Raw genomic sequence first — 13,552 nt, forward strand, 5'->3', positions numbered from 1 at the left:
GCAATGTGACGTATTGTGGTGACGTCACGATGCATATTCAAAGTCAAATTGTGCCTAGGGGTTTTATTTTTTAGATGTTCTAAACATTTTAAATAAAAAATTTGCTTCAACGATAAATTGTATCTTTGGTCGGTAACGATTAAATAAAGTTATTTTTACAGAACACGTTATTTACAGATTATATTGTGTACTAAGCAAAGATTCTTGATTTTGCTTCTAACCGGCAGCATTGATAATAATCGTCATCCGAAGGTTTCTTTTGGACAAACTTCTTTGTACACAATATAATCTATGAAAGTTCCGTCGCCACAACACAACATCTGAAGTGTAGATCCCACACGTTGTAACATAATGTTATACGACTCACAACATTGTGGTAGGTAGGTAGAGGAGAGGTTGATATCATACGGAAAAGCGGCATAACAGAAGCCTACATCAAATATACTTTAATCTGAAGCAGGAAATGAGTGGGAATTAAGGTACTCTGCAACTCCACACAGTGGCTAAAGGTAAACATTACTCGATAGCTTTTGGTATGCAGTTATGTATCAACATTTCTGCACCATAAAAGTTACAAAACATGTTGCCGAAAATAGCTTATGGAAGTATCTGGGTCTCTGCACCAAAGTTTTGTACGCTTCCCAGTCAAAGTAGGTTATTTTCATACATTTGTACAAATCAGTTTCAGACATGCGTTTTAAATAAACGTTACCACCCTCAAATTAGTGTTTTCTTCCTTTTGGTCATTTTAAAGCTGCGCTGTGACCTAACTTATTGTTTGCACTTCATATGAAATAATGCAGCCATCGAGTATTTAAGGTTTTGTTTAGTGGGAGGAAAGAAAGTAAGATTTATTGCAAAGTTTACATAAAAGGAAAAAATCTGAAATAGGAAAAAAGGACTAGAACGTCAATAAATACAACAACAAAACAAGTCTTGTCACAGAAACCAGAACCAAAAATTAACGATTCGCTGCTACTTGTCCAACTCGTCCTTAATCAATTCCTTCCTAATCCAGCTCCGGAATGACGTAACCTGACTTGGATGGAATTGAGTGGAGAGGTTGAAGAGGATGAGTCGGGCGTACATGCAAATGTACACTCCACAATCGTATGCGTTTCCTTGCTGTGGAAGATTCTGTGCATACATAACACTATTGTCATAAACGTTGAATTGACTTTAATTGAATAGTAACATTTTTTTATGACAATAACAACTGGTGATAAATAAAATGCAGTAAAAGATTTATTGTTTATTGGGAATGTTCAGGAACAAAAACAAATCTACACATAGAGATCTCTAGATTACTTCTTATACAAAACACAAGGATTCCTAAAGCTTGTGAGTCTAGATTTGAAAAATTAAGACCATGAGAACACAAGATACTACATGGTATATGTTGAAAAACAGATATATAAACAATATTATTTCCAGATGCAAGCATGACAATATCTTTGAGTGACAGAGCAATGCAGTTACAAATTTGCAATCCTAACGCAGTTTATTTAGTAGAGGTTAAAAATATTAATTTACAGGCAACATTTCAAAGTATTGTAAGTTTTACATACTTTTGAAAGCATGAGACTCCAGTCTGCAGTTTGCTTTGTTTCTTCATTAAACTTTACATTTAAATAACTTAATACAATCTGAAATTGAAAATAAAGTCTTTAAATTTAATGCAAATTTGATAAAAACTGACCATTAACATTTGCATAAATGAGAAATTTTATGTTTAAGAACACAACAGATAGAGCAACTCACAGTGGCACATTCGATTTCCTTTTGGCTAGGTGTCATTGAGTTGTAAATATCCACAGTGCGTCGCGTGATAACAGCACAAAGCAAACTCCAGTGTGAACTAATGCACACGGGTATGATCAAGTAGGTTTTTTCATGCCACTTGTTCGGCAAACTGGGATTTCCCTTTCTCCTGAGCTCCTCGTAGAAGAAACTGCTTAAAGTGCAGGCACTTGGTGTTGATCGTGCGAGAAGTTCAAAGTATTTGTTGATGATGACATCGTTTAGCCATTCTCCTGGCTCCAGGGTAGCCAGGTCTCGTGACTTAAGACCAGGTTGGATTTCTTCCGTCTCTGTTTCAGGTTTATTATACTGCAACTTGGCAAGCTGAAGGCACCTTGAAATGTCATCCAATCTGCAATGCACATACCATGGGAAGTTAAAAACACAAAACTTACCAGTTTTTAGTTCTCCAGTTAAAAACACTACTTAATTCTTATAACAAAATGCTGGACCATATTGCACAAAAACGTTTTTAATTATAAACAGACCATGACTCAATTGTAATACCTATCAGTAAAATCTATGTGGTATAAATTCCTCATGCGATTCGCAACTTGGTTTGAAGTAAGACTCTCCACCGTCTGCCTTTTGTTCAATGCAACATTTGATACAATATCTGTCACACAAAAACAATTTGTACAATAATACGGTTAAGGACAAGAACGTAAATCGCATGTGCACAACTTATTTTTGAGTATGTCCAAACACACATAATACATAAACCACAATACAAACTTTTATCAACTATAAAATGTTTCAAAAAACTACCAGTATCTACAACTAAATATATCATTAAACAATGGAAATACATATATATATATCCATAATCTACACAGCTATGTGATTAAGAAACTGAGGATGCCCGTCCAGGCGAAATCGATTTTTCACGATTACTAATAAATCAGCTGACTGCAATTTAAAACTTTTGTTAGTTTCACCTAATACTTACAGCTATGTGAACATTATGGTTTGGATATATAGATTACCGGAATAATAGAAACCTTACTTTGTACGACTTGTTTTATGTCCTGATATGATATCACTACGTCCGGGTGAACTTTTGTGAGAACAATTAGGTCTTCTTCCTCACTTTCTTTAAACCTATCTCTGAGACACTTAAACGTCCTCATGAATTCAGATTCATTATTTTCATCATTTTCTTTAGAATGAGAAGATGAAGCTGATGGCGATTGTTTTGAATTTGAGGCCTTTGCTTCCTCCGGGTAACAGGAAGATTTGGAAGGTTGCTTTTTTGTTGTTGTTGCTTTTTCAACAGTTGATGGATCCTCTTCAGAGCTGGTGGAGGTAATAGTGTGTACATGTGGGTGGTCACCCGATTGCCTGTTGCTTCTTAGTGGTTTGGGTGGTATGTATGAAACACAGTCGACATATTCATCTCCACTTTCGTCGGTCACTGTAATTAAATGGGGACTAACATCGATTTTTGTTGACACATCAGAAGCTGAATTTCTTCCATTGGAGTCAGCCAAGGTTTCACTTGGAGATAAAATTGGTATTTTTCTTCGCCGGTACTTTTTGCAAGTCAATTTCTTTGGTGATGGCACAAATTGAACGTCATCGTCTGATGAAATGTCTCCAGAAGCTTGGTGTAGGGGTCGACGGCCAGTTATACGAGCGCATGACATAACAGACATGCACATTTGCCCTACATGCAGTATTTTAAATGCAATTTACGTCTGTTTAAATACAAAAACGATCAGATGGTCAAATTTGCAAGAAAACAGTATGTCAACTATGAATGTAATAAAAAATTCTGTCTGACTGGACATAAGAACTTGTGCTATATTTGCCTGCCAACAAAGTTTGTACTTATACACTTTGTCTTGCACAGCTAAAACAATCGGAGGTAATTATTACCTCATCATACAAAGAAAAAAATCCCCATTTCTCGACCTAAATAACGGAGCAAACATAGGTACAAACTTTAACGTATCAAGGTAAAGTTTACAAGCTTCCTATCCCCAATTTGATCAAGATTATATTTTAGCAATAATTTCTGCTTTCGAATTTTTTTACCACATGCCCATGTGCAGACAAAGGCTTATGTCTACTGTACGAATATATTGCCGAAACAAATTTATTTGAAAGAAAAATAACTCAATAAATCAACAATTTGTCTAGTGGGGTAGACAACAAATCAAAAAAGGAACAAAAGTGTTTCTCATTCAAATAAGTTTATAAGTATGAATAAAAATAAAATAGTAAAACACAAGCACAGTGCTGGCAAAAGAACGTCTTACATACTAATATGTGGTTAAATACAACATTACCTATACATGGACTGGACACTTTCACATATATGACGACAAAAGTGAACCAACATTGAAAACACAACAAGAAAGCAAACATAAATGGTCACGAAAATCATACAAACTAAATGCAAAATACAGCATACAAATAAATTTAAACTGGTAGATGTTACTGACACAACACAAATACAGCAGAGGTACATGACATAACCAACAATGTATAGTGCACAAACGACAAAACTAAACAAAAATTAGTTAGCCGGGGCCAGAGTCATTTGCTTGGATTGGTGTTCATTGTATTCTTCTTGTTGTGGTGCTGGGGACATTGTTGCAGAATCTGACTTGTCTGAAGTCTGGGTGTGATTGGATGTCAAGATAGGGCAGCATTATCGAAGAGTCACCCAAAGTTCTGAAAGTAATTTGAACATAAAAATTAACTGCAACATAACTTTAGGTCATCAAAAGTTATCTACAGAAAGAACCAATAATTATGAAACAAAAGGTTCACAGGCATTGCAGCCAATATAGATCAATAATTTTTTTCCAACAAGTCTGAACAAAATTTGAAGGCCGCATCTCTCAATTAAATCCTAAAAATTGAGTTTTAGAAGTCATTTGTTATTGTGCACCTGGTTACAGTTTCTCTTGTTTGCCAAAAACAATTGCCGGGTCTGATGACTCATGAAGGGGGTCTACTATTGCTGAACAGAAAAAAAATTTATTGCAGCTGCATTAAGACAGCACATTGGGGGGTTTTGCAAAGGCTAACTGCTAAATTGTCAGTCCTAGGGGGTGTACAAACAGCCCCGGTGGGGCCCCAAGACAATTACAAGACATCTAATTCTTCATGAATTGTGTAGAGGAGGGTTGGTGGCTTCACTTAATCGCAAATGGAGGTAACTTTCTGTGATTCATTTTTTCACAAAACAAACCTACACTTTTTTCTGCTTTTTTTACCAAAATAATGGCCAACAGAGGGTCAAAATGCCCCCGGGGGAGCAGTTTAAGTAGTTATTTCCATTATAAATTTGGCCACAATTCCTTGCCAAGGGTCCGCACTAACAGAAAATCACAAATTGAACATACTTTCTGTGATTCATTTTTTCACAAAATCAACCTCAATATTTGGGTACTTTTTCAGCTACATGTACAACAGCACCCTCTACCAATTTACTGCCTGACTAATAACCCTGAAAAACAAACTAAAACTGCCCCAAACACGCTGAAAATCGCCCTGGCAACAGCCTGTTCATCTGCGCTCATTCAACCAAACACTGGCGCCCATGCATGACCCATTGCATTGTTACACACAATTTTACTCTGTTACGCAGGAGTTCGAGAAGGGCAATTCCCAACCGGGAAAGTCTTTTCCATAGAAATACAGAGATGCGGCCTGAAAAGACAACTTTACTGGAATTTAATTTTTCAGATCTTGGTTTGGAATAAGTGAGGGTCTTGGCAGTTTGACAATCCTGCCTTGTCATGAGATAGTTATGACTTTCTGCGTTAATAACGAGTATACAATTAAGCATTCAAGCCTCCATATACTAACTGTCCATATCAAAAGAATCCTCCTTCATCAAGTCGATGTCCATCGCACGTTTAAACTTGCGGGTACAAGTACACAGGTGATTACTGACATCACTAAGTTGTTTTCTTCCATATTTCTGCTTTTTCTATACGTCAAATAAAAGGTTAAACATTTAGTTATTCCTAAAAGTACAAGAAGAGATATTTTTGTGGCGAAAATCACATAAAGTGATAAACCTGTGGTTTGTAACAAGACACAATACTCGGATATAAACAACAAGAATATTCTACGTCAGAAAAGATATCAGGAGAATTGAAACACGTTTTTTTGAGTTTTACCCTGGAAAAATATTCATCTGGAGAAGAATTTTCAGATGAAGTTGCAACTGCCAACACAACTTGATCATCAGATAACACACTGTTGTCGGAAAAGTATCTGAAGAAGGAATAACCTTTAGAAAAGCACATTAATTGTATTTTCATTTCAAACACTGTAACCATTAAACAACTTATTGCCATTTCAATGGAAATTTACACATATCTGATAAGCACACAAAATGATTGTCGTAATTCAGACTGAAATAGGGGCCACTAAACTACAGCCACATAATTAGTCTATCAGGCCTGATGAAGGTGTTTACAGCAAATTGGCAGATACTCTTGTGTCACAAATAATCTTCTTTTGAACAGTCTTCAGGCCAAAATTGTCACAAGTCAGAATGTAAACCTTTCGACAACTGGTTTGGTGGCAAATGCCCCACAATAAAAAACTCCACATACCCACTACTGTTATTAGCTTTCAGACAAACTTTACACGGAATAGGGGATCTCCCAGGACCTCTCGGGAATGGCTCCTTCTCTTCAATTGGCTTCATGTAAGTGCGTTTGGCGCCTCCATGTGAGTCGTGTCTGACTCTTTTCCAAATGTAGTGGTTTGGTCTTATTTTAATCACCTTGAAATAATGGTCATTGACACATTTCAAGCTTGATACAATTTTTTTTTTGGAATTTAGTTTCAATTCTCACCTAACCGGATAATACTACAGCAAGCTGCTTTCAGTATCCACCCCTTATTAAACAGAGGTATTGCAATCATGGATTGAAGGGGAAAGTTATAACGTTTGTGCTAATGCAACAGTGTATACAGGGAGCATATTATGGCAATATTTTTTACAAAAAGTGTGATAACTAGGACTGGCCTAGATTTCTACCTAATTATCCAACCAAAATGCTTTTTTATGAATATATATATTTCGCCTATGCAGCATCCTCAGTATTTTTTACACAAACTTTATTTTGGTGGATTTTGTGGGGCCACAATATAATCTAAATAGAAGTGTAAACATAATTATTCTTTCCAGCTCCAAACACACACAGCTGCTCTCAACCTTGCAATGACTGAACAAACCTCCTCGCAACATTTCCTACTAACAGCTGCTCTGAACTGCAATTTATACCAAAGCTCATCTCGCTGTTTCAGGAATTTATGGTAATGTTCTCGCCAATCTTTGCCCAGTGCCCACGGGAATATTTCATATTTGAAATCTTCCTCATCTTCTTCCATGTCGTTGGCCAAATATCTGGTTAATATTGACAAAGCTATCAGCTGGCATGATTCTTTGTGTGACAGTTATAAAGGTTAATATCAAGGATTTGTTTAGGAAAATAGGTGAAGGTCCATTCTCTTATTTTATGCCGGTTTCTGTTTTTACGCATCCATTCTACATCATTTGAAAGGTGATTTGACAGTGCCAGAAATACCAATAATCATACCTACCAATAATAATACAAACAAAATATTTCTCGTTTATTTATCTGGAGTTTAATTATGGAGAAACTTATTGCTTAGTAACTGATCTTTCTGAACTGACATGTGCAGAGCAAACTATTGCTCTGTATTATTGACTTTCTGCAGACAATACACTGTAGTTACAAAAATATGTCAATTAAACAGGGAAAGTTCACCAACATACCATTTAGCATAATCCTGCAAATCAACGTGCTAAATCATGTGCCTAAATTGTGTATATACTCTGACAAAACTCTTTCTTATAAATTTTTGTGTTTATCTGCGATTACGTTTATGTAATAATGTAGGTACGTAAAGCACGAAGTTTTAAAAATGAATTCCAACAATTAATCAGAATCTTTCTTCTGGCACTTAAGTTTCTAAAATGTTTATTTGAAACCGATGTTTCGTCTGCCATCTGGCGAGACTTCCTCAGGGACAGGGTTATGTAGTAAGAGATTTTTGTGGGTCTCATGCCTTAAGAATGGCTTGAAGATTCTGATTAAAAAGTATGCCTGGCAGCAAAAATAGCAGTAGAATTCCAACAAGTTAGCAACAGCCAAATAAAGTCTTTACTTACAAAGCAAGAAAAAAGTTTTCTCGGTTGTAATCTTCAAAGGGCAATGCTGCACGTTTGAAATATGCCAACACCATAGCTATGAGGTATTTGTCTGCGACACGACAACAAGCATCTATCCACATGAACTCCTGCACCACACTATCCTCTGTAACACATTGCAGAGTGTAAAATGTAGACGAAATGACCATAACGGTTATTAACAACCATTAACAATTTCATAGTTGACCTTTGTAGAGGTTTACAGTTTATTTACTCTGTTTATTAAAAAAACTGGCATTGTGTGACAAAATTATGCTGTTATTCGAATTCAGCCACTAACATATTTTCGTTACTTACCAAAAAGATCGAAAAAGGCATTGCACTCGTCTGGTGTCACGCTAAATCGCGTACGACAACTAATTTTCTTGGGCCTTTTGACGTCTGGTGCCGAGGCTTCAAGTGCTTTTGAAGACGTTGTTTCTTCAAATCCGTGCCTAAATACAAATAAGTTAAGTGCCTTGACAGGACAAAAAATAATGGTAACAAAGTTTGTTTCGGTCCGGGCCTACCTCTTTCGCTTGCATAAAGAGCTTGGAGTAACAAGTTTCAAAATATATTTCGAAGAACGATTGAATTTCATTGATGACATTTTGATTTTGATTGAATTCAAAAACGACAATTTTCCTGTGATTGAAAACAGCGTTTATATTATCGTTTTATAAATCCTTACACAACGATCGCTTTCATTTTAATTTTTAAGTTACTCCATTGTCGTCACTCAAAACTTTTCCCGCCACAAAAATACGCTCCAAAAGTTTCAAAAAACAGCTGATCAAGAACAGAGATTTTATCATAATTTCATGATAATTAACACAAAGATTAGTGACTTATATATAATTTGCGCATATATACTAATAGTTTATAAAATTTACTTTACGTGGGTGCGACGACTGTGAATTGGTCCGCCATGCGCATGTACAAGTTAAATTTAAAAAAAACTTTTACATTTGTACAAACATATAAATATATATATATTGACAAATTTATGACCGAAATGCGCAATGGATTCACACAGTACTTGGATATTTTCCGCGAAGAAGAAATGTTTGCAATGTGTACGATTTCCATGACTTATTTCCAACTGCCGTTGGGTGGCAATGTCATGGCAACCAATCAAATCACTACATTCACGTCCAGTTTGGTGATTGAAAATTTGTGCGTCAGATTGCAGTAAAGTTTCGAAAGAACGCAGCAGCCATGAACTCAGAAGGACTTCATCTGTCGATAAACTATGCTTCTGGAAGCGGGGTTATTCTAAGTCCAGAGCAAAAAGCCGCCTTGGAAACCTCTTTGGTAATCTTGAAGACCAATTACAAATACCAGAAAGTATTGCTCTGGGGCAAGATTTTGGGCATTAAAGACGACTATTTTATAGCCCAGGGAACTGGCAAAGATGAGCTTTATGAAAGAAAAGCACTTTACAGGTAAATCTATTTGCAAGGATATAAAACTTACATTCTTAAATAAAATGTGGTCATCAATGCTTTTGTGCACTTTTTATTCATTTTAAGACAATTGTATAGCAAATATTTTCCAGTGTGCCTCCATTTTTGCATGAATGCTGAGCCCAGGTAGTTAAACAATTACTAACATTCGTTTTTATTTTCATGTCCTCTCATCAAGCAATTGAAAGCAAACAAAACATATAAATCCACCTATTTAATATCTGTCTGTGACTTTTTAGTCTCAACTGCATTGATTGGCATCTTCTACCCCCGGCCACAGACAAAATGATGGAAAAAGCAGCGATGGTGAGAGGTCGTCTTATGGGCGATCCCTCATACGAGTATGAACACACAGATGTAAGGAGGGTGAAAGATGGTGATGAGTACACGGAGGAGGAAGTTACTGTAAGCATGTCAGATTGAAAAGTTTACGCAGATAATGTTTTTTGGGGGCCGTTAATAGTGCTGATAAAACAAATTCATGTCTATGTTATTGCTATTTTTTTTATAAATATTTTGGTGCTGGATATAGTTAAAATTTTGCACATATTAACATATTTTGTAATCTGGTTGTAAGCATGTTTGCATTGCAGTTATCTCTAGTTGCAAGATGATAATGATATTGAACAGCGTGGACATTACAGATTTTGAATAACATGACAGCCTTTTTCATAATCGGCTACCACACATTAATTATCTGTCATAACTGTAAATCACATCTTTTATTGCTTTATTATACATATTTTTTATTGATACATTGTGTAGGGTACTCATACATTTATGAGAAATGTACGTTTCTTTCAGATTCAAATCAAAGAAGAAGACAGGTTGGCTGCCATTGTTGCGACGATTAATGATGAGGCTAGCATCGTTCCAAGGGGTGCATTTATCAAAACTCCACTCGGACAAATCCACACAAATAGAAGCTTTGAAGGCAAGTAACACAGAGTTTGAATAAATGTTGAACATCCATGTATGTCAGCAATGGACAATTAAACTGGTTAGCTGCACTAAAGAGACCTGAGAGGTTAAAACAATGTGCACTGTATGCAGACTTATCATTTATGACTCTATAAGACATACAAAATTGTACTAAAAAATACATAATTTTGGAACTGCGATGACATCCAGCGTGTCAAACTCTGATTTAACAGTATTTTCTTACCCCATTAATGTTATTTGATAGAACTACAATTAACGTTTTGTTTATTGCCACCTCTTGGTTAGGTTTAAGTGTGACTGAAAGTGGGAAACTTTCATCATACATGCACTTCCGTGAGGCACAGAACCTTGCATCCAAATCTATCAAGGAAAAAGCAGACCTCAACCCTTCAATAGATTTCCTTGACAACATTGAAGATGATATTCCCAAAGGTAATTCAAGTTGTTGTATGTTTTCAAAATAGAAAAGAAACACTGGAAAATGCTGAACTGAAGTACATTTTTATTGTGCTGAGAAAAAAACTCGATATGAATAATGATGACATACATATATTGAATTTTAGGTACAACAAAAAAACAACCAGACAGTACACACAAAACATTGCACAAATGTAATTTCTGCATAAATTTTGCTAAAAATTTAACAAAATACAAGATGTAACTGAAGTTTACAATTCTTACATGCATAATATACAAACACTGATCAAAACTAATGCAAATAGTCTAACTATTTATTTAATATAAGTTTTGTTTTTCAATCAGGTTCTTGGAGCCTTCAGTTTGAAAGGGGAAGTGGTCTCGTCGTTATCCGCTCCCTCCAGTGGGTGGGGGTCACTTTCTACCACGTCCCGCACACCACAAAGTTTGGATGCATCTACGTGGGCACTGGAGAGAAGAATTTCGATATCCCCTTCATGCTTTAACCATCTTGCTGCGACCCTGCACAATGTTTCAACATTTACATTTTGTGTATATAATGAAAGTGTATGTGTTTTCGAGTTATGCGACTGAGAAAAACTTAAAATAGACTCACTGTTTTGTTGACTTTTGGTGTTGCTGTTTCACAAATATGAAAATCAAGACCTTTCATGTGTTGTCCATGTAGTTTAAAGGCAGATCTGCATCACTTGCGTTGCGCTTGTAATGATTTGCAATTAAGTTTGTGTCATTTGAACCCATCTGTGCCTTGTATATTGGCTCAAACTCCTGGTAAGACGTAAAAGTATTCAATTATCGCAGTAAACGGATTCTAGAGTTTATAGAATTGTTTGGCTTAGGCAAAGTCTAACATTAGTTTTCACTGTATATCCAATACCTGTCTGGTGATTATTTTAGGCCAAAGCAAATAATGAATAAGTACCATTAAATGTTAATCAGCCTAAATATACTGGCAACATTCTAGCGTGAAAACTTTAATTGTTCTTACCTTCAGCTGACGAATGAAACCCAAATTTACATTAACACAGAATCTCTTGCTCTTGACATAAGCATATGCTTCTCTGTTAAACATAAGAATTATACACTCATTTATAGCTAATGCACTCTGTAGTACAAGAATAATGTATGCAATATAAAGGATTTACCGCATATATGTGAGTAAACAAATATAAATCTGCAACAAGTTGACATTATTATTACTTACTTAAAAGAAATGCTCTGTTTCTGCATCAGGAAAGCAACAACAAAAGCAGCACTAGAATAAGAGGTTGGTTACACATATCTGCGGCATTTTAACATTTAAACCTAAGCACACAAGAAATTTATATTATAAATGTAGTTTGAAAATAATGACATTAAAAGAATTTGACTCAACATAACCCACTTAAACCTATCTGACAGGAAAAATTAACATGCCACCTTCTTGAAATTCCAGCATTCCCATGAACAAGGACAGACCCACCCTTGCTTACACACAAGTTCATAAATTGGATAACTGTAGAAAAATGAGACAATATGTTTTCACAAGGGTTGTCAGCCACTTCAACAACCAGGTACCTATTTCAAAAGCAATGTTTTAGTTAAAGTTATGGCCTAAAAAATCTAACATATTGGAAGACAAGAAGAATAAAATGCTTATACTTCATATTTTAAACACATGAAATATTTAAACACCAATATCTAATATTTACTAGAACAAAAATATTCAATGCTTTTAAAACCAATTTTGCATTACTCGAAGTTTTCTGGAAAATTTGGTCGGATTATCTTTCCTTCCATTGGATGTCGCACGCAAATAATATGCGTTATTCCACAAGCAATCAGATCTTGTAGCTGAAAAACAATTGACAAAGTATCTGCATCCTGTTGATATAGGATAGTGAATATGTGTAAACATGATGATTTTATGGTTGATAGCTGAAAACAATTGACAGTATTATAAGGCAAAAGTATCTTTATACTGTTGATATAGGATGGTGATTGTTTATAGAATGTGTAAACTAAATGCATGGTAATATTATGGTTAATTCAGTGCAATATTTTTAAAACAGCTAAACTTCTAAAAAACGTTACTGCAGTGTACGGTTGTAATGTTGTCGTTCACATGTACATATAAATTAATAGGTGATAAAACTAAGGTAGTAAAGTGCAATATACCTTTGACTTGCTTGCAGCAGAGTAAGGACCAAGATAGACACCCTTGGTTATCATTTGTTTGTCTTGTCTCATTGAGTACGTCCATTCCTAAAGTAATGCAACCAACGTACAAAAATACTCCAGCAAATATTCTTTCCACAACATTTAAAACAGCCTGTAGACTTACTTGGCTATCCTGCATTTCCAATTCGCTTTCATCACAAAACATTATTGAACTCAAACCGTTGTTATTTAAGCAAAAAGATTAAGACTTTTATTGTTAAATACAATTTCTTCTGAAGGGGGTGTGTCTTTTCCAAAAAGGGTATTTCCCTGGCATTAAAATCATAATTTCCGTCTTACAAAAACAATCTTTTTTTTTGAAAAAATATGAAAAGGGTATTGTAGCAACACGCATGTTTCCCTACTTAATTCTTTACACATTTGGAACACATACGGACCGAAGACTGCAGACGGTGTTAAGCTTTCCTGCAGGAGCTCCCACAGGCTTTCTGGCATCCTGCTGGACAACACATTTTTTCTGACACTTTGTTATAAAACGCTCATTTCGTAATCCTTCAAG

General features: G+C 35.5%; 4 protein-coding genes across 4 annotated transcripts; 1 reads left to right on the forward strand and 3 right to left on the reverse strand.

Annotated features, from left to right (window-relative positions):
- Nucleotides 1-367: 367 nt before the first annotated feature.
- On the reverse strand, nucleotides 368-3,493 carry LOC145889494 (sentrin-specific protease 2-like). Its single transcript, XM_082980457.1, has 5 exons — nucleotides 2,807-3,493; nucleotides 2,308-2,416; nucleotides 1,762-2,152; nucleotides 1,569-1,646; nucleotides 368-1,137 (listed from the first exon to the last, which is right to left on the reverse strand). Exons 1-5 carry the CDS (start codon nucleotides 3,459-3,461, stop codon nucleotides 976-978), a joined length of 1,395 nt encoding a protein of 464 aa, XP_082836583.1. The 5' UTR covers nucleotides 3,462-3,493; the 3' UTR covers nucleotides 368-975.
- A 2,124-nt stretch (nucleotides 3,494-5,617) lies between these two features.
- LOC145889382 (speedy protein 1-B-like) lies at nucleotides 5,618-8,597 on the reverse strand. The gene is given in 7 exon segments (XM_082980333.1): nucleotides 5,618-5,746; nucleotides 5,940-6,036; nucleotides 6,381-6,553; nucleotides 7,009-7,180; nucleotides 7,970-8,114; nucleotides 8,306-8,410; nucleotides 8,477-8,597. Coding segments are annotated over 7 exon segments (942 nt in total).
- Nucleotides 8,598-9,135: 538 nt separating this feature from the next.
- LOC145888735 (radial spoke head protein 9 homolog) lies at nucleotides 9,136-11,482 on the forward strand. Its single transcript, XM_082979561.1, has 5 exons — nucleotides 9,136-9,432; nucleotides 9,693-9,858; nucleotides 10,258-10,387; nucleotides 10,681-10,827; nucleotides 11,158-11,482. The coding sequence occupies exons 1-5, from the start codon at nucleotides 9,206-9,208 to the stop codon at nucleotides 11,316-11,318; spliced, it is 831 nt and encodes a 276-aa protein (XP_082835687.1). The 5' UTR covers nucleotides 9,136-9,205; the 3' UTR covers nucleotides 11,319-11,482.
- On the reverse strand, nucleotides 11,195-13,285 carry LOC145888736 (serine/threonine/tyrosine-interacting protein B-like). Its single transcript, XM_082979562.1, has 8 exons — nucleotides 13,157-13,285; nucleotides 12,991-13,077; nucleotides 12,569-12,666; nucleotides 12,253-12,390; nucleotides 12,038-12,088; nucleotides 11,822-11,894; nucleotides 11,429-11,601; nucleotides 11,195-11,334 (listed from the first exon to the last, which is right to left on the reverse strand). Exons 1-7 carry the CDS (start codon nucleotides 13,196-13,198, stop codon nucleotides 11,482-11,484), a joined length of 609 nt encoding a protein of 202 aa, XP_082835688.1. The 5' UTR covers nucleotides 13,199-13,285; the 3' UTR covers nucleotides 11,195-11,334; nucleotides 11,429-11,481.
- Nucleotides 13,286-13,552: the final 267 nt, after the last annotated feature.

Source organism: Ascidia mentula, chromosome 2 (assembly GCF_947561715.1).
Source record: "Ascidia mentula chromosome 2, kaAscMent1.1, whole genome shotgun sequence".
NCBI lineage: Eukaryota > Metazoa > Chordata > Ascidiacea > Phlebobranchia > Ascidiidae > Ascidia > Ascidia mentula.